This window comes from Euprymna scolopes, chromosome 8, assembly GCF_053919585.1.
Source record: "Euprymna scolopes isolate OS-2025 chromosome 8, ASM5391958v1, whole genome shotgun sequence".
In the NCBI taxonomy this organism is placed as follows: Eukaryota; Metazoa; Mollusca; class Cephalopoda; order Sepiida; family Sepiolidae; genus Euprymna; species Euprymna scolopes.
Genome location: NC_136489.1, coordinates 32,962,682 through 32,985,645, shown reverse-complemented (window position 1 = coordinate 32,985,645; position 22,964 = coordinate 32,962,682). Strand labels below are relative to the sequence as shown.

Below are 22,964 nucleotides of genomic sequence, written 5' to 3'. Positions count from 1 at the left end.
TTATTACTACATTTATATAATATAAACTACCGAATATAATAAAGGACAATGGAGATTCTTCCGGGTACAATTTTACCAAACTTTTTTTTCTCAGCAGTAAAACCAAAACCTACAAAATTCGCCGCCACTAGAATGAAAGAAAATCACAAAATGCATGAAAAACATAGTTAAAAAAATATACATTGAAATGCAAGTGACCTATTTTTTTTAATAATATAATTTTATTGAAATGTGACTAATGCTTAGAGTTTCCTGTGTAGTTTGGGAAATCAATCATGTTTTAAAATTGTTTTGAACTTCTGATTTTCAAATGAGCCTAATTGAATGATTTTATCGGTAAATTTGTAACAAAAAGTAAGAAAAATAGCTAATAATTAAAGAACAAAATATCCTAACAAATCTGAACACGCACAACTAATGTTGGTTTTTTTAGTAATTTTAATATTATTTCTTTAGAGATTTATGTATCTTTTTGTTCGGTTTTTAACATTTATTGCCACAGAAATTCCTTTGATCGTTTTATTTTACGTTCTTCTATCATAAAATTTACATAAAATTAACGATGACTATTTTCTCCAGCAGTTTTTGATATTTATTTTTCTTTAACGATAGAACATTACAGTTTGGCCTTCTCTAATATGATATGACATTAGTTTGCAAACTTTTGTAATATGACGTTAAGAATTATATGATGAATGGCCGATTATCAATTTCCAAAATTACTCTCCGCTAAAATATTTTTGTAATTCATTTTTTTATAAATTGAATAAAATAGTAATAAAATTTCAACTATAATCACAAAAAAAAAACTTTATAAAATTAATTAGATTATCAATAAATGTTATTGGGTACAATAAAGATGTTATAATGTCGAATATTTTGGGGCAATAAATTTGATTAAAAAATCAATCACATATATTTATTGATTCGTATAAAATATTACTAGGGATAAATAAAATAAAAAAAACAGTGGTCTTATGTTTTCTCTCATTCTATTTTCTTGCCTGGTTCTCGGACTTAGTAAGTCTAAACCGTTGTATGCATAATGCTTCGTCCTTTAAAGCACACTTATAGGTGGACCCAGGCGCCAGTATAAACGTATTTCTACATATTTTAGTTTTTTATTCATTTCATCGCTCATCAAGGAAAAGATATTCGCTAGCATATATGCTAGAATAATTCAAGAGAAACATTTGTATTTTTCAGAATAAAATGCAATTATATGGTGAATAAATATTTTCGGATTCAAACAACGATATAGTTCGCTGGGGAAGCGGTTAAAATCATCCATAATTTAGCTTAAAAGCGAAACTCTCTCCGAAGCCGATTGACAAATGCAATGAGTTGTTTCAAAGTGATGCTTTCAGTAACTTCGCTTTTTAGCAGTGCAAGTCAAAACCGATATACACATTATAAGTGATCGCCAATATATTTTAGAACAAAGGATTATGAAGCGAACTTAATCTCAAAAATACTTTATATTTACATTTATTTTTGTATCATAAACTCTCATACGTAACGCTTTTCAATTATCGTTTATTTAAGTTTTTTTAAATGTCATGATTAATTCTACGGTATACAAAAATTAATAAGTGCAAATAATTAAAAGAATCATCTGAATATATGAATGTCCGCCGCAATGTAAAGCATATTTATGAACCTATATGAACCTAATCGCAAAAAAACACACCTGGGATTCGATTCTCCGTTACACTCTCCGCTCTAACCAGGTTCCATCCGGTTCTCGAGAACTCAACGGCTCGACTCTAACAAACATCTTAACTCCCGGCCTTTTATAATATATAATGCAAATTAATGCGCATTATTTATAATATATAATGCAAATTTATGCAAATTAATGCGCATTGGAACCTGCTGATTCATCGCTTTCACGTCCTCCATCGCTCGGGTTTCGAGTTCGTGACTGCATGTTTTGTATGTGTATTAGACCTCTTCAAGATTGATATTTTTCTTCAAACATATGGAAACTGATATTATTCCGATTCTCCAAGGTATAAATCAGCAAAATATACCAGTTATTATGATCTTGGACCTTGGCTATGCCTGCCTCAAGAGCCATATAATTTATTGTTGCCGTTTTTCAAAAACGCTGCAAAATGTGGGATATTATGTCCTAATTTTCATTGTAGCTTTCCAGAGGTTGAAGCTATAGCATTGAAAGTGGTACCAAATGAAAGTTAGTAAAATTTTCTTGCATATGGTAGTAAACACAATAAAACACATGATCACATGTGTAAATTTTAACTAATTTTAATGCACAAACAGCTGGGATACTACAAAAAATCAGTTTGGTAGTATGATAGCACTGCACTGGCACATATGTTGCATAAGAAACTGTCAGGTCTGATGTTACTAATACATGTATTATCACTTGTTCAATGTGGCTTTTTGACACTGTCAAATTTTTTCGTGTGGTACTCCCCAACTTGTAGTAAGCAGCTTCTTTGCTCTGGGTCACTTGTGATCTGAGTTGCAAAGTCACTAATTAGTTTCACACCTCTCTCAGCCACATCATTGGTCACTTTCACTGACCTCACAAACTTCTGTGCATTCCTGTAACTGTCATTGTCTTCCCAGGTGTCAGCAGGAGTAGTGAGCCAGTCACATTTCACTCGAAGAGCATCAAACAGAAAGTGTGACTCTGGCCCTACCAGGTCTGTGAGAACTGTAGCTGCATTGATGACAGGAAACACTGGCTTGCCTTTCCTGTAACTCTCAGGTTTCTCTGTTTCTGACAGCTTGACTTCGAGCTTCTCTTTTGCAGACTTGGTGATGCTGGCATGTGTACTGAACTAGGTGAATGCCACTAGTTCCTGGGTCAGATACCAGCGGTGGTTGTTCATTTTCTTGAGAACAGAAGTTGCCAGTTCATAGTCATACTGCTTGTATTGCAGCATGTTCTTCATAAGTTGGAGGTCATTGATAGGTGCATCAGCTGCAGATGTGGTGGTCACCCAGTAGCTGGTGTAGAATAAGGCCAGGAACTTGTTCATCCTCTCCAGCTTGAAGATAGTGTCCGTGTTGTATTTTAGTTCCTTGGAAAACATGAGAATCTTCATACAGTAAATGTTCCTGGCCATCCAGCGGGCATGAAGAATGACACCTGGCTTGGCCCAGTGGATACATCGAGGAGGTTTCTCACCAAGCACGATCAGGCAAAGTTCTGCCACCTCTCTGTAATCTGCCCTCGGACTTGCTTCCTCAAGGAAATTGCTTAAGACTGCAATTGCGCTTGTCTTCTTCTGTTTCAAGTCTTGTTAAACTAGGCCCAGAACTCTTGGGCAGTCCTTAACCAACTTGTCCCAATTCTCTTTCACATTGCTGAACATTGGGTTGTCAGGACTTTTGACCTTGTTGAACACAGCCTCCCATACACTTCCAATTATTACCTCTGATATGTGATTGCGACAAGCGAAGTAGAATACCTTTTTGCCTAGTTTTTCTTCAATAAGCTTCGCTACACCCTTGTTGATGCCACGGTTACTTGTTGTGGTATCAAATACCAAGCCTACAATGTTGTTTGTGAGACCCCAGTCTTCTATCAGTTCCAATGTAGCATTACACTGTTTGATTCCTGTGGAACTTTCTATGAAGAGCACACCAAGTAGCTTCCCTTCACCATACTGTTGAGTACCAGAGACGAGCACTGCAAGACTTTCCACTGGGTATCGTTCACCAAGAACATCCGTAGAAGTTTTTCATCCCAGTGTAGTGTGCAGTAATCTGGCGGACTTTCCTTGAAGTTATTCATATAACTTTGGCACAAGTTAAGACGAGTGTTTATCCTATTTCGTCTTGTAGTAGAAGCTGGTATAACAAAGTCATCAAGATCTGCGCATCCTGCCTTCAACACTGCAGACACCATGGCTGTAGTCTGGTTGTCAGAGAGTGACAACCGATCTGCAGTGCTACAAATCTCTTCACTGGTCATAACTGAGTGTGGAAAGTGTAAGGTTATCGTACTTGGTTTTGATGAACAGCTTGGTGTTGTCTCAGGGTATTCTGAACCCTCACTAGTGCCCGATTTGAGTGTCATCTGGGTCTTCATCACTTGAAGTTTTCTCAACTTCTGCTGCTGCAGCAGTCACTGATGATAACATTCTCTCTTCTCTTTCTTCTCTGAAGCTTTTCTCTCTAGATTTCTTTTCAAACACCTTCTCATGACCTGACATGTGTGCCAGGCGAGTGGTCTGTTGGTCAAAGTAGAAATTGACGTCCTCTTCCTTGGTCTCCTTTATGAGCAGCCTGTTGCTTCTTATCTCCCCCACAACACCGTTTGCTTCAATATCAAATAACTTGTTTAAGTCCTTCAGAAAGTTAGCTCGTTTCTCTTCCTCTGATTTGTTGTTTCTTCCCTTGTTTTTAACAATTTTCCTGTACTTTTCATGAAGGATCATGAAACGGTTGACTGCATTTGGTCTAGTTAGTGTTTTAATCCTTGTCATATTCCAGAATGTCAAAACGACATTCACTGTATCATGGGCTAAAGACCGATTGTCACTGTGTGGATTATCATTCCTCAAATGCAGGAAATACTGGAACACCTGGTGATTAGTAGGAAGTTGAGAGCCCCTGATGCTGGAGCTGGGTTGCCAATGAGATACACATCACTGAATGACCCTGTGGCAGGAGTTGCCACCTTTCTTCTCTTTTCAGTTGGTTCATCCCGTTCACTTGTATCGCTGACCACTTTCCCACAGCGTAGTTATCTTCCAGATGCCATGTTGTCAGCAGTTCACAGGTCTTAACAAATCAGCTTTAACTTACAATCTGAAATGAAGAGATAACACATACTTAGTTATAATAAATTATATACATGCATTAAGAGTAACATTTTTGAGAGAAAGTTATGTATTACATGACGGCATCTTTTCCAAGCATAAAAATATCTGTTTGTGCATTAAAATTAATTAAAATTTACACAGCTGATAATGTGTTTACTACCATATGCAAGAAAATTTTATTAGCTTTCATTTGGTACGACTGTCAATGCTATAGCATCAACCTCCGGAAAGCTACAATGAAAATTAGGACATAATATCCCAAATTTTGCAGCGGTTTTGAAAAACGTCAACAATAAAATTACATGGCTCTTGAGGCAGGCATAACCAAGGTCTAAGCTCACAATAACTGGTATATTTTGCTAATTTAGACCTTGGATGGGAATAATATCAGTTTCCATATGTTTGAAGAAAAATGTCAATTTTGAAGAGGTCTAATGTGTATATTTTATAATAAAAATATTATTCAAATATATTACTAAATATTTTTTAAACAATACTATAGCTATAATTATATCAATAGGTTACGGCTTTACAAAGAAATGGGCCCCATACAATTGCTCATATCAAAAAGTTTGAGTTCCCTTAGAAAAATTGCGAACAATGTTTCCGACGTCTTTGAATATATAGTGGCTCTTAATAATAATTATGTCAGCAGTGCAGCTTATAAACGCGAAAAAGCTCATGGGAGAAAAAAGTCATAGGTGAATAAATACACACCAAGTGTCAAAATAAGGCGACATTAAATAAAGTGTACTTTATAATAATCTTATTTGATTCAGCTATACACTGGCCCAGTATCAACATACTTTTATAATGGGGTGCACATACATGCATGATGCGGAGTCTGCGTTTTCGTTACAAAATAAATGTGAAAACAATATGTAATAGGCGTTTTAATAGGCTGTTAGAATCATACTAATCTGATTTTTATTAACTTTTTCCTCGGGGATAAACTGTCCAGCCAATATATCTACATTTTAGCAACATTGCAGTCTAAAATACCTGCTGTAATCTGAAATAATTATACGCAAGTGTGGCCGATGAAATCTTATTTTTTTTTATATGGACACTTAAACAATTTGCTGCTCGTGGTAAAGCAATAAACTATAAGATAATTCATATATGTATACACACACACACACACACACACACACACACACACATATATATATATGTGTGTGTGTATATATACATATATAAATTTATACATATATAATTTATACATATATAAACATATATAGAAACATATATAAACATGTATATATATAAATATATATGTAAATATATATACATATATATATGCATACATACATACATATATATATATATATATATATATATATATATATATATATATATATATATATATATATATACTGCGTCAATCGTTACATTGCAAATTAGTATAATATCAATATTTCACTGTGGACAGTGTTTGAGGTCTAGGTGTCGTAGTGGACAATGAGTAGTGCCTGCCCGTTTTAGGGTCAGTGGCAAGAAGAGATGCGTGGGGGGGAATTGAGGATTTATGCGAATAGTTTGATTGTATTGTACTGTTATGACATGTGACCTTATGCAGAGAAGATTTTTTGCGTTTTGATATAAATAGCTTCAAGGATTTAAAGATTTTTTTATTCATTTTGTGGTGTAGTATTTTGGTGTTGTTTACTAGGTAACCTCTAAAATTTAAGGAGGCCGTTATTTTTTTGTGTAAATGTTGGAAGATGGCATTAGATTCAACATTATAACAGGTGAGGTGACTTGAGAATATTGTGGACGTATGTCCGGCGTAACTATTAGTTGCATTGTTGTTATAGATCTAACATTCTTAAAATGATCATTTGGGTTGATAGATGATGTTGGTCTGTTCTAGAACAGGCATGCTGTCGTCACTTACCCCACCTAAACTAAGACACCAACCACTGTTAGCAGTCCCACTAAACTTTGCTCGCACTCCATTTACTTCTATTTAAATAAATACCTCAATAATACCTTACCAAGACTAACACACATCCCGAATGATGTGAAGACGAGTTCAAAAACGCGGATAATTCAAGAAGGAAAATGCTTTGACCATACATCTATACGTTCGATGTACATACAAAATAGATAATACGAAAAATTGAAAAACACAAGTATCAATAAACAGAAAGAAGCTTTCTGTTTTTAACAATGTCTGTCTGTCTCTCTCTCTCTCTCTCTCTCTCTCTATATATATATATATATATATATATATATATATATATATATATATATATGGGAATAAAATTATATAAAATTATATGATAATTGGAAAAAAAACAAATAGAAAAAAGGGAAAATAAAAACAAAAATAAATAATAATTAGAGAAAAAAATACGAAAGTACGGGTTAAAACGGAAAACTATCTTTACATATAAATATGCATGAATGTATCATAATTCTTGTGTTTGAATCATAAAGGTATGATTAAAAATTAAGTTTGCGCACAATTATTTCCGGCTCTTTTAAAGCTATGTCCAGACACTGGCAATTTTTAGTTTACAAATGATGAACTTATTTCTTCTTAAGAGTCTGTAGTAAAATACTCTTTAAATATTATATTTTAGTAATAAAATAAACACGGGTGGGAAAACACTTGAACTTATCTTGCTTACGATTATATTTCGAATTTATTGGAAAAATGTAAACCAAAAACACAGATGTACATATATTTCTCTTACTTAAATAAAGTATTGCGCCGTTATTGATTTTCTGTGTATATCAATAAAATAATCTGATAGATAACTTTGCATATTTATGGGTAAAAAGTAAAAGAAATTGTTTTATATTCATTCCACTGCATGATCATATATGAAATTGTAATTTATATATCATCTTTGTAGAATCAACAGACACCTTTGTTATGATTCAGCGTTCTTATAAAAAAATTTCTCTTTCATCTGACGTATCGTTGAGGTACTTTTATTAGACGAGAGTGTTTAAGTTTTGCAGTAATTAATTACGATTTAAAAAAAAAACGTTTTTTTTTTAACGCTTCAGTGGAAAATTTCAGAGTCGGGCATTGTACAAACTGCACACATTGAATACGTGCATCGAAAAATGGTTTTCATAAAGTTATTTGCTTCCGGAGCATAAGAGAAAAGAGAATGTATTATAAGAGCGCTTGATGTTCAAGTAAACATTTTCTATTTTAATCGTGCGTTATAGACTAAAAACGATTGTATTAAAACGCCTGTTCCCGGCATCGCTTACGGTATTCGATTGTATTAAAGAGCATTTAACCAATTTGGTAAAAAAACTAACATTAACTGCCTTCCACTTATATATAATCTACGAATGCATATTTTGTATTATCAGTCTATATATGTGCGTATATATTATCATATACATACACATATAAATATATAAATAAACATATATATATATATATATATATATATATATATATATATATATATATATATATATATTAATATATATGCGCATGTCGCTTGAGTGTGCTCCATTTACATTTAAAAAGTATGTATGGGAGACAGATTTCATACAGGAACTTAATTTCATATAAAATTAAAATATAAAATTGAGAATTTATTCTTATTTTTTGAAATAAATAAAAACACTTGATACCAAAAAAATTTAGAACCATGCAGATTCATACTACGCATGACAGATCTTTTACAATGCATTATGTGTTTCACGCAAATATAATTATATATATATATATATATATATATATATATATATATGTGTGTGTGTTTGGGTGTTTGTGTGGGGGTGTTTGTGTGTGTATAGGCATTACATTATATACGTAGTAACGAACTACTTGTAATGAAAGCAGTCATATATCTTTATTCAACTCATTACTCCTAATAATACTTTCAATGTGTAATAAGAAAGCATATTTAAAAAATAACAATTTTATAATCGTTAAATTATACATACATATATATATATATATATGTATATAGTTAGTAGAAATGGTAATTAATAAAAACCTGAAGAAAGTGCTCAATACTGTTAGAGAGCAAATATGCGTTTTTTTTATTACCATATTTTTCTGTTAAGTTACATTACTGTTTCGGCTACACGGTCGTTTATTGGCCGCCATGTAGCTTCCTCAGACTTTTACAGAAATGTTCGTTTATTGTTGAATATGGAATTGTGTGTATGCATAAACGAACATTTCTGAACATGTCTGAGGAAGCTACAAGGCGACCAATAAACGACCGTGTAGCCGAAACACAATAATGTAACTTAACAGAAAAATACGGTATTAAAAGAAAACGTATATATATATATATATATATATATATATATATATATATATATATATATATATATATATATATATATATATATACTAGCAGGGGTGACCGGCGTTGCTCGGGTGTTTGGAGGTGTATGCTGTGCAAAAAAAGCAAAAAAACAAAAAAATGGTTATTTTTTTTAACTTTGACCCCTATTATGCCCCCTTTAAAATTTATAGTTTCGGACTCAAATCACTTTATTAAGTTAGACCCAGTTTCATGGAATCTATATCTAAAATTTCAAGTGTATAGACCCCAAATTGTCGGAGGAGTTTGGTAGAGTTCTTAAATGTTAAATCGTTGAAATTTGACCCTTTAACAGCCAAATTTCTGGCTGACACCCGTCACATGGATTTTCCCAAATCTCAGTGCCCGGTATTTCAAATTTCGAGTCTATAGACTAAAAATTGACAGAGTTATTGCGTAGGGAAATGTACACAGACAGACACACAAACACACAGACCGACGGACAGACACGTTCACTTTTATGGATATATATATATATATATATATATATATATATATATATATATATATATATATATATATATTGAATAATTTTGTAAAATATATATAGCAATTAGCTAGAAAGAATTATCCGCGTTTAATCATCGTTAGTATTCGTTAGGTTCTTGCATGGAATTGGTGTTGCTTTGTGTTTTGGTTTTGCTCGTTAGCCAATCAGATACTTCTTTACTCACAAAATCCTTTATTGTAAGATCATCTGATTCTCTGTCTTTTTTAGTGGCAATTTTGTTTCATTTTTTTCTGATCGAATATGATCGTTCTAATTTAGAATGTTCTTTACGTTTTATGTCATATTAGAATATTGCTTTCTGCATTTACATATTTATAAATTACTTATATAATTTTCATTTTTATTATCGTTGGGTTATTATTAGTAGTATTAGTATATATATCAGTAGTAGTAGCAGATGTAGTAGTTTATTATTTTTAATTATCATGAGGCAATTTTTGTGTATGCATACACACGTTTGCTTTTTCAATCCTGCAGTGTAATAAAGTTGGGTGTTCTTTAAAATATCGATTATCTAATTTGTTATTCAAACATAGCCTACAAGGGTTGTGTAGATTCATATACTCAGATCATGAATGCATTAGGTATCATATAAATACCATTCTGAACCTCCTCTGATCAATTCTGACGTAAGAAAGCACAAGATATAATTATTTTGGAACGCTCCTCGTATGTACGGTACAACTCGTTATCATTAGATACCCTTTTTAAAAATTCGTACTGTGTAAATTTATATCCATCCAGATTTTATGGTCTATCACGCCATCATGTATATTAGAATTGAATTCTACCTGTATTATTCTATATCTTTAATATGTTGATATGTATATCATATATATATATATATATATATATATATATATATATATATATATATATATATATATATATATATATATATATATATATATATATATATATATATATAAGTCCATGGATTTCTGCCTTTGGATTATTATGGACCATCTTCTTCCAAATATGGGATTTCCTGGGATTTTACTTGTACAAATGGAAATTCTTTTAACTTTCTTGAAGATTTACATTTGGATTTTACCATTACTGGATTTTTTTTATTTTCCAGCAGACTATTCATTCATGTGTAATCACCTTTTTCTTCACTATATTCCTCCTGCTTCACTTTTTTGTTTTCAAGTAAGATCTTTGACTTTCTTGTTGTTTCATCAAATACTTCTGCATGCAAAAGCCGATCCCGCATTTTGCTAATTCCTACCCTCTCGTGAGAAGGAAAGTATTTCTTCGAAACTCCGCGGATTAAGGAATATCTTTTGATCTAGTGTTTCCTTTTCAGATTAAATATGCGTTTAGCTCATTTCAAATTGTTTTTAACATATTTTATTAACTATTTGCTCATATATATATATATATATATATATATATATATATATATACGATTGTCTAATTCTTGCACTGTGTGTATTAAGTTTTAAACACAACTACATGTGATTGTTTAAAAGTTATGTGCAGTAATTATTGAGAAAATATACTGAGTATATACTTAAGTGCATATCATATAGCCATGTTTCTTCATCTGACGCTATATGTACACGATGAGCATAGTTTGTGTCGTAGACTGCATTGTGTTTATCAATGGATTTTTAAAAGTTTTACAGTTACATAAGAGTATTGATATACGTCATAGAAAGATGTTTATTGTAATCACTTTAATTGAAAAGTACATTTCACACAATGCTAATAATTTATTATCGATGAGAATGGTTTATATTATTTATTAGTTTATATGAATAACTAGAACATATAACCCGTGTTGCCCGGTTTTAAAGGTAACGTTAAATGCCCTAAAAATAACTAAAAAAGAAAAACGGAAAGAAATTGAGATATAAGCTTGCGAATATTACGTTTTAATCTAAAGTCCTATTTCTTGTAAGAATAAAATACTTGACCTAGGATCTCACCTTCTAAAAAAACAAATAATAGTGGGGCATGTGGGATAAAAAGTTGACAAGTTTGCCACGTCATTTAAAACCGTGTGTAAAATCTTGTTAAACAGTTTAAAAACAAATAATTATTTCCGGATGAGAACTCATTAAAACTGTTTCATCTATCTGAATATACTACAAAACAAATTTCAAATCGGCAGATCAAGAATTCGAAGAGTGTATATATATATATATATATTTATTTTACACAGTGATCACCACTTATCAAGGCCCGGAAGCCACTCAGGGATAGGGGTTATTGCAAGTACATTACGTTAGTGGGGAGATTTGCTGATATGTTTACTTAAGGGAGCGGTTCATTAGGAATTTGTTAAAATTGGACTTGAAGACAACCAAGTTGTAGTCCGGAGGGAAGCAGGCAGACGGAAAAGAGTGCCACAGGCGTGCAGTTCTAAGATTATTGTATAGGTTGAAAGGTGTCCTTACATACACATTCCTACTTTTATAGATATATAGATAAACAAAGATTCAAATGTATAATTAGGATGCGGGGGCAAGGCGTTGAAATGAACAAATTAATGTTAAAAAATAATACTTTTAACTTGAGTGTCAGTATCCAAAGCGTGCTCTAATAGAGAAACATTGTTTAGTGTGCGTTTAAAAGTGTATTTATATTTTATTTATATATAATACTATTTGCCTGCCTGGCATTTCATAGACATAGAATGAGCATAAATATGATATTTGAGTTCATGCTGATATCGTATTTAATATAATTATAGAGCCAATTATGTATTAATTATTAGAATATGCGTCGTATATAGCAGTGCTCTCCAGCGAGTACCGGTAGTAAATAATCATCAAATTGTATAATTCATGTAGATTTCGCATGTATTATAATAAATTAATTCTTAATTGATCATTTTATCGTATAAATACATTATAGTAGCACCAAGTGTTACCAAACCGTGAAACACGCTTAAATATATAATCACCAAGCTAATTTGCCATGTATTATTATTGATCATTGATTATTTATTGAAAAAAATATATTAGTAATTTCAAAAGCAAAAAAGCCTAGATATTACTGGAGTGTCATCTTCTAAAATCGAGACAAACACACGTAACTCCCCAGCTTAAAAGTATCGCCTATGCTCTACGTCTATCTCACTGTAATTATTAATAAATGAACTTGTTAAACCTATAAATTAGTATTAAAACCTGCCTAAGTAAGAACTTATACGAAAACTTAAACTTCACAAAATTAATTTTTTCGCAGTTGTAGATATCAAACCGGCTGAAAACTAAATAACTTGCATATCAAGTTTCAAATCTAGGGCTTATAATTGCTTTTTGCGTGTCAATATTTTTTTTTATTTCTGAAATTGTTATGAAGCGCATAGAGATGAAATTTAGTGGAATGACAGAGCATAACCTTGTGCCTTATCTTCCTGATTCTTGTAGAATTTGAACAATTATCTTGAAAGTTATGCTAATTTTTCTATTTTCTGTTAATGTATATTTCCGGGAGTAAAAATATATCTACTGCGCATTTCAAAATTTATAAAATAAATAACATTTCCAGTAACAATAATAAACAAAAACCAGAACAAATTTCACATTATTTTGTTTAAGAGAATATTCAAATATCAACATAACTCCCAAGCTTCACAATCACCTTGAACAGCGTCCTGTCAACTGATAGTGTAAATCAGCGGATTCGAGATGATATTGTGCTACAAGAAACTACCCAAATCTTTCTCAAGAGTTGATCCTTCGACGGAAATTGAACACCTCCTTTATAATTTTCATCTTTATTATTGACTGGTGCTGCTTTATTGGGTTTATATCTGGAGAACAAGGTTGCCATATCATCATATTTTCTCCATTGATGATTAATTAGTTAAGGTAATCTGAGTGGAATAGCACACTTAAAAATATAATATAAGACTGGCTTGTTAGTTTGAAACTTTCTGGCACTTGAAGTGGTCCAATTAGTTCATCGACGATTATGCCAACCCCAAAAATGGCACCTCCACCTCCTTGTTGACGATGTTATCGATGCGGGGTAGGAAATCCAAAATGACTTCAACTTTGGCCGACCCATCTGGTCCACGAAGAGTTGATTTGGCCTCATCGGTGAAAAGAACTTTTTTAAAGCTGATTTTCATGTATTTCTGAGTCTTAACAAACGTTTTCCTCATGACTTTGATTTAAAACAAAATTTGCTATTGGCTTAATTCTTGTTGCAATTTCGTTTAAGACATTGCAGCGTGTATTTCTGGATAAGAAAAGTATTTCAGCCTTGTCAAATATATTAGCACTGTTGCTGTACAACTGCTTTATATATTGACAGAGAATTCTTCTAACACCACGAGCAGAAACTAACTTTCTTGTGTTGTTGTCCTTCCTTGATCTTGTTTTCGGATTTTTTACGAATGGATACAATGTTTTTCGATCTCTTCTGCGTTCCTAGGCTAAATCTACGAGAAATAGACCATCTGCAACAATAAGTTACTTCCCACAACTGTCAATCAACCCTTTCCATGCATTTTGAGAGAGACGCAATGACATGATACACACCTAGGATTAGCAGGAAATATGAAAATTGAGAAAATTTGGAAAATATTGGTTAAAATTCCATAAGACACAGGGAAATATAGCACTTTGTTATCCTCTTTCGGTGTACTAAATTTTATTTCTCTGTTTTTGATAGTAATTTCCAAATTCAAAAAACACTGACCTGCAAAATAGATATACAAATGCTTTATAAATATGTATATATATATATATATATATATATATATATTAATATATATATATATATATATATATATAACATTTAAAAAAAACATAAGATGTATTTTAATCGCATTTATAGTATGTAATTTATATGTGTATGTAGTACGACTTCCATACGTTCCGGTAAGAATGAAAGCTCACTAAATAAATAATTTAATATAAAAACATAATATTTTATATATATATTGCAGAAGGGCAGTAAACATTAGTATTGTTAATTTCAAATAATATATAGCTGTATCAGCTTATGGTCGAAAAATGTTAGATTCTTTTGGTCCTACATAATTGTATGTCTTTTCCGAGAAGATCAGGCAAAAACAGGAGTGATCCAATATTTGACGACGATTAACGGATCACTTGTATCGGATTTGAAACTGACGTACCGGATGTTTTTTTCTGACTTGATAAGTGTTCAGCTGTATAATAGATGTATAGATAAATGGATAGGTAAAATACGTGTATATATATATATATATATATATTGTATTACGAGGAGGATTTGATATTATAAAACATGTTATGTGTTATATAGTGGATGTGACATATTGTGCTTTTAACATATGTATTAAAACGTATGATTCGCATGTATATTTGTTCAGTCAGGAGGATATGATATTAAGGTGTAAACTAAGTCATGGTGTCAGAGTGATCACACGGCTATATTTCACAGTTCATATAAAAGAAGAAAATATATGCTTCATAACTTTTTCTTGAAGAGTTCTTATATCTTCACTTGCTGATTCCCGAAACGCAACCATGAAACGACCAGTACCATCCAATTAAGACTATGTTGTTTTCTTTTGTTAAATTACAAGAACAATACTTATATCTTTATGATATAAATGTATTTAAGTTGTCTCAAATGGTTGCACAGGGGTTGATAATCTTCTACAGGTTTCTTCTTCCAGCTCGCTCCCTGGTTGTCAATTACATTTATTTACCTTTGTGACTAAACCCCAACACTCTCGTCTGTTCACTCTGGTGATCAAACTCTGTCGACACTAAACTTCCCGATCTCTGACCTCAGTTCCGTTACGTCATCGTTCAAAAGCACACGTATCCCTTATGTGTGAGCTTTCTATATCTGCCTGCCCAAGGTTATTTTGTTTATAGGTAACCTAGCTAATTTATATATAATCCATTGTTATACTTTATTCTGAAAACAATAAATGACTCCCAATAAAACTATTTAAAGAATATCTTAGTAAAATAAATAGATAGGCAGATAATTCAATAATAACTAATTAATTTGTACAATGTTAATTACCTAACATATGTATATATATATATATATATATATATATATATATATATATATACTCATGTGTGTTTTTACGTGTATAAAAAACTGAGTTTAAAATGTGATTATAGATACATATACATATCCATTAATCTAATATTTATATATATATATATATATATATATATATATATATATATATATATATATATATATATATATATATATATATATATATATATACAGTATCGGCCATAATATAAGGAACGGAAAAAAAATACAATTATTCATGCATATTTAAAAAAATTAGTGCATGGATTTTTTTCTGAAATACTCAGAATAAACAAATAGAACCAATGTGTATGAACTAGTACCAAAAAAAAATTACGATTCAATATTGAGAAATATTTTAGTTTTAAATTATATCTGTGGATTTATCCTGGCCAAAAGTTAAGGAACGAAATAGAAAATTTATTTTTAAGAGACTACACTTTACATAAAAGTAGCTAGTTTTTAATATTGGAACTGCTGATAAGCACAACAAAGAAAAGTGCCGTCACCGACTCGCAAAACTCTGTCTCTCCAAGAAATAACAATAATTTTAGACAATTACAAGGAAAAGAAATAAATTTAAACAATTTCTAATATCGTTCGAAGATCAAAAAGTGATTTTCATCGTTTGATAGCTCGATATAAGAATAAAAATACAGTAGAAGCATCCCCTAAAACCGGCAGACCCTCTAAAACGTCTAAGAGAGAAGATAGGATTATGGTAAGGCAGGCTCTTAGTGACCGATTCAAATCCGCAACATCAATTTCTCGTGATTTTAATGAACAGACTGGGAAAATATATATCTAGAAAAACTGTTTTTCGAGGGTTAGCAGCTGGCGGATTGCATGCCAGGGTGCCAGTATCTAAACACTTGATCTCCAAGAAGAACAATAATAGTCGTTTGGAGTTTGCCCATGAGCATGTCGTCTGGACTGATGAACAATGGCCTAAGGTTCACTTCAGAGATGAATCCAAGTTCAATTTGTTTGGAAAGAAGCATGTACAGCGTAAACCAGGTGAACGATTATCCTCCAAATGTCTTAAAAAGACACTTAAATTCGGAGGGGGGAAGTATAATGGTGTGGGTTATGATATCCTGGGAAGGTGTTGGCCCTCTAGTTCGAATCTATGGTAGGGTTAATGCGGAGACTTATAAGCAGCTCCTTCAACAACATGTCATTGAGAGCTTACGCCTTTCACCTAATCAGCCAAGCATTTTATGCAAGATAACGCCCCTTGCCATAAAGCTTAAAAAGTGATAAGTTACCTCGAGGTAGAAGAAATAAGAGTAATGGACTGGCGAAGAGTCCGGATCTGAATCCGATAGAAAATGTTTGGAAAATGATTGAAAAAAGAGCATAGACGAGGAATCCCCAAAATCAAAATCATTTGTGGGATTTATTGAAGGAAGAATGGGTAAAGATAAATCCTGAATTTAGCAAGAAACTAATCCAGTCTTGTGGTCAAAGATGCGGTGAGGTCATAAAGAATAAAGGGATGTTCACTAAATATTGAATGAATTTATTTTTTAAAACATTTGCATTAAAAAACACATAAAGTTTCTATTTCGTTCCTTAACTTTTGGCCAGGATAAATCTACAGATATAATTTAAAACTAAAATATTTCTCAATATTGATTCGTATTTTTTGTACTAGTTTATACACATTGGTTCTATTTGTTTATTCCGAGTATTTCAGAAAAATCCATGCACGAATTTTTGAAATATACATGAATAATTGTAATTTTTTTCCGTTCCTTATATTATGGCCGATACTATATATATATGTATATATATATATATATATATATATATATATATATATATATATATATATATATATATATATATATATATATATATATATTCTAAAACCACGCATCTATTTATTTTCCATGTATGTTGCATTTATTACTAATCAATTGTGAACATTCATGTTGTTCAGTAATGCATTTCTTTTATTTGTATTTTGTAAAAGAAATATTGCATAGAGAACACATGGCGCTGTCAGAATTTATTTCAATACATAAAGTATTGCATTACGTCGACGTCATCTGTTCGGGCTTACTAAAATGGTAGGCAGAAAATGTGATTAGACTCAAAAGCGTTGCACGGCGAAAAAATATATGACTCTATGCGGGACTGGTTAAAAATTGGATTGGAAGAGCGAAGGTAAACGAAATTGTGTGTTTTTTTTATTCTAAATGGACCCATGATTATAGCCTAAGTGATATATATGCAACTGAGTACAAAATATTATTGACTAAAATTGTGTTACACTAATTACTGGGTATTTCAATGTAGTAAAAGTGAACTAACATATATGTATATATATATATATATATATATATATATATATATATATATTTATATGTGTGTGTGTGTGCGTGTGTTAGTCCTCGCGCGAAAGAGCAGGACCCAGAATGTTTTAAGTAATAATAATCATAATAATAATAATAATAATAATAATAATAATAATAATAATAATAATAATAATAATAATGATAGCAATGCCTTTCGCTGGCAGGGACAACTATTGACCGTAACCAGTTATACAATCCTTTTGAAAATTTCATCTCTATTTTTCTCGTTCTGCAATGAATATTTTAATGAAATCTATATTAAATATGTTCCTTATCCAAATTTAAAGATGTTCTATTGTGAAAGAAGTTTAATAAAAAAAAATAATCTAACATAGTTATTTTAAAGTTTTGTTTAAAAAATTCAGATTTTCTCATTATTCAGATCTGTATTACAAAGAAGGGGTTGACAACAAATGAGTTTTGGTGTGAGGAGAAATACAAAATCAAACAGAGAGCATATTCAGACCTGTACTAATACACAAAGCAGCTTGACAAAAAGTAGTTGTGGTGTGAGGAGAAATACAAACTGAAACAGAGAGAAAGAGAGTTTTCAAATATAATCTCAAAAACAGAAGATACAACTAAGAAAACATTTCACCAAAAGCATGAACATTGGTAACAAAATGTTTTACGATAGATTTTTAAAATAAAGGCACAAAATTCATTTTGAAATTTATTAATCTTCAAAGTTCACTTTTATACATTTTACAAAGTAAGGAATAAAATGTTAATTTAAATTGAATCAAGAAATTACCTTGGATTTATTTTATGCAATGTACATTTTGTTGCAATTTAAAAACATTGTCCTTCATCTAGTAATTAATGATATAGATATAAAATTTTCAATGATTTTTTTTAAAAGTGCAACAGAATGTAAATTACATAAAATAAATCCAAGGTAATTTTTTGATTCAATTTAAATTAAATCTGTATACCTTACTTTGTAAAAGTTATAAAAGTGCACTTTGAAGATAAATAAATGTCAAATTGAATATTCATTTTTGAAGCCTATAGCAAAAACATTTTGTTAACCAATTTTTATGCCTTGGATGAAATGCTTTTCTAACTTGTATATATATATATATATATATATATATATATATATATATATATATATATATATATATATAAATATATATATACGCATATATATGTATATATATGTATATATATGCATATATATGTCAATATATATGTATATACATATATGTATATATGTCTATATATATATGTGTCTTTATATATATATATGTATATTTATGTACGTATATATATGTATATATATATATGTGTATATCTATGTATGTATATGTATATATATATATGTATATCTGTATGGATATATATATATGTATATATATGTGTATATCTATGTATATACATGTATATATATATATGTATATCTGTATGTATATATATATATGTATATATATATATGTATATATATATATATTCATTTATATATATATATATGTATGGATATATATATATCTATGTATATATATATATATATATATATATATATATATATATATATATATATATATATATATACATATATATATATATTCAGATCCCTAAAATACTTCATCTCGGTTTAACATAAATTATTACAAATTGGCTTATGTTTTCGTGAACATGGAAAAATATGTGTTTCTGTGTTGGCTACAAAGATGAAATATACTTGACCCAGGTTTTTTTATATCAAGGTAAACTGTTATAATAAAGTCATCGAAACTTTTCGGTGCAACAAAGTACTACCTTAAGTATTTTATATCATAACATTTTCCTGTTTCTGAAAACTTCTCCACGTTTCTGAAAAATCCGTTAAAGTAAATATCTTGAACAAATCTTTATGGTCAGTATGTTGTATTTTCAAATATTTTTTTATTAAATTTTTAGCAGACAAATATTCAAGCAATATGTAAAGTCTCTGAACGTTCCATAGAGAACGAAGAAACTAACTGAAATGCAATTAACAGACTTTTGTGTAAAAAGTGTGATTTACACAAGCACGTTTAAAAAATCATAAGAGGGATACAATTTCAGAAAAGTTGATACTAGAAGCGAATTGTAAGTATTATTAACATTCAATGGCTAATTATCACCCACATTTCAAGGTAGGAAACAATGATCATTGAAATAATAGGACTTAATAACCGTATAACATAAGCAAATATTAATATTAATTAAACACGGTTATCAAATAATGCTTGATAAACGGGCGAGGTTCCTTGTACCTTATACTCTAGTAAAGCGCATTGTTTGGTTCTACCAAATAATGAGTTGTTTGTTTGTTGGTTTTCTTTGTTTTCCGGCATATCAACCTTTTTTAGGTCATTTAATGCCGAATCCAGTGATTTTGAAGAAAAAGTGTTTAATAATGTATATTTTTTCAAGTCAGTTTCTATTTAACCCATAGTGGGGACTCTAACAGGAACTACCACTCAGGGCCAGAGTGGACCTAAGAGCAATGGCAATTAAGGGGTGGCTCCCCACTCTTCAAAGCCCGCAAGCTGCGGCCCCACCATCTGATATAATTTAAGACCATATCCAGAACTAAAGTAATAGGTGATAAAGACTCACGTGAAATATCCTAGTAAGTGTTGTTGTAAGGTGGTGTTTTTTCCTTTTGTTTTTCAGGTATTCGGTTTGTTGATAAACAGCGGTCATGACTTAACATTCGAAGTTGATGAGAGTACGGAATGGGGTGTAAACATCAGCATGGGGCCTTTATCGTACAAGTACCGAGCAGCAAAACTCAAAGTTCACTTCGGAAGTCGTGATGATAGGGGATCAGAGCACACCATAGCTGACAGAGCATTTGTGGCAGAGGTAAGTTCAATCTGATTATACATTTTTAGATTGCTTTGTTACACATAAAAGAAAATGGTTACTTTGATGGCACACAGATTACAATAATCTACATGGTCGTGTTCCATTCCCCAGAGATGCAAATCAAACCAATCCCTATACCCCGATTGGAAGTAATTTAGTAGAACATTCTATGAAGATCGACACTGCAATTTATTGTCCATTCAAATTATATACAGTAATAATCTGGCTTCTGCATTTGCATAGAATATAAGAAACTATCAAATACGGCATTTTCTTATAATGTGTTCATGACTCCAAAAGTATTAGGTACCTTTAAGCTTCGGGACAGTAGGTGCAGATTTAGTGGCTATTAGATTCTGCCACTTGAATTATGGAAAAATTTTACATAATCTAAATTACAATGAGGTCAAAAATCTGGTGTTCGAGTTAAGGTGCAGAAATTATACAAACACTATTGTCTTCTGAAGTTGATGGAAATATGAAGTAATAAATAACTGTAAATCAGACAAACGGAAAACAAAATAAATAAACAATAGAGAAAATAAATCATTATTTTCAAAGCATCAGGGACAGTGGTTAGATATAAAACCATATTAAGTGTTCACTGTGACTAGCAGTTTCGCCAGGCTTTGCTCGGCCCCTATGTGCTGTTCATAATTTTATGAGCATAAGTATATATTAAAAAGTGTGAGTGTGTATCGTAATACATTTATATATAATAGGTTTCGTTTACTACCATGGGGAAACCTTGGTAGAGACACCAGGCTTCAAATGTGTGTTTTTTAGACCGCAATTATTACCTCTTAACATTTCGTGTTTGGTGCTCAAATTGAATTCAAATATTTGAGCCATGTCCAAGTTACATACATCTAAAATTGCAAGTGTTTAGACACAAAATTGGCGGAGGATTTTGGTAGGGTCTGCAAATAGAATCGCTGTAAACTTTGAACTCTTGCCAGACGAATTTTCGCCCAAAAACTGATTAAAAATCTTGCTGTATGTCTGAATACCCTTTATGTAAAATTTCAAATCTTTAGACAGAACATTGGTTAATAGTTTGCTGGTGATCGCAAAGGTTAAATCTTTGCAACTTCGACCGCTTGGCAGCATACTTTTTGGCCAAAATCGATTACAAAGCTTGCCCTATGTCTGAATACGATTTATGTAAGATTTTAAATGTTTAGACCAGACATTTTCTGAGTAATTTGGTAGAGACCACAAAGCTCATTTTTTTTAATTTGACCCGTATTATGACCTCTTTACATTTATTTTTCCAGCTCACATCAAGTTATTAAGTTAGACTTATGTCCAAGGAACCTATATCTAAAATTTCAAGTGTTTATACCCAAAATTGTCGGGGGAGTTTGGTAGAGTTCTCAAAGATTTAATCGTTGAACGTTGACCTCTTCACAGCAAAATGTCTAGCCGACTACGGATTACAAAGATTTTCCCGAAGCTCAGTAATCTGTATGTAAAATCTCGAGTCTGTAGAATTAAAATTGACAGAGTTATTGAGTAGGGGAATGTACACAGAAATACAGACACACACCCAGACAGACAGAAGACAGGCAGACAGATACGTTCACTTTTATTAGTCCTCGCGCGAAAGAGCAGGACACAGAATGTGTAAAAAAACAATTAAAAAAAATATAAATAATAATAATAATAATAATAATAATAATAATAATAATAATAATAATAATAATAATAATAATAAAAAAAGAATAACAATAGCAAATACTTTCGCTGGCAGGAACTACTATTGATCGTAACAAGTTATACAATCCTTTGAAATTTTCGTCTCTATTTTTCTCGTTATGTACTGATTATTTGTTAGTGAAACCTATGTGAAATGTGTTCCTTATAAAATTTTAAAGATTTTCTATTGTGAAAGAAGTTTTAAAAGAATTAATCTAAAAACTAATTGTAAAGTTTTGTTAAAAAAATTTAGATGTTCTCATTATTCAGGCCAGTATTACAAAAAGGGCGTTGCAAAAATGAGTTCTGGTTTGAGTAGAGTAACAAACTGAAACAGAGAGAATATTCAAAAATGAGTTGTGGGGTAAGGTGAAATACAAACTGAAATAGACAGAAAGAGATTTTTCAAATATAATCTAAA

General features: G+C 31.1%; 1 protein-coding gene across 1 annotated transcript in view; it reads left to right on the top strand.

The window, feature by feature from the left end:
- LOC145283519 (carbonic anhydrase-related protein 10-like) overlaps positions 1 to 22,964 on the top strand; it is a 1,064,961-nt gene that overhangs the window by 236,940 nt on the left and 805,057 nt on the right. Inside the window, exon 2 of the mRNA XM_080132363.1 lies at positions 20,651 to 20,842. Coding sequence (XP_079988489.1) covers positions 20,651 to 20,842 — 192 coding nt within the window. The remainder of the gene's footprint in view (positions 1 to 20,650; positions 20,843 to 22,964) is intronic.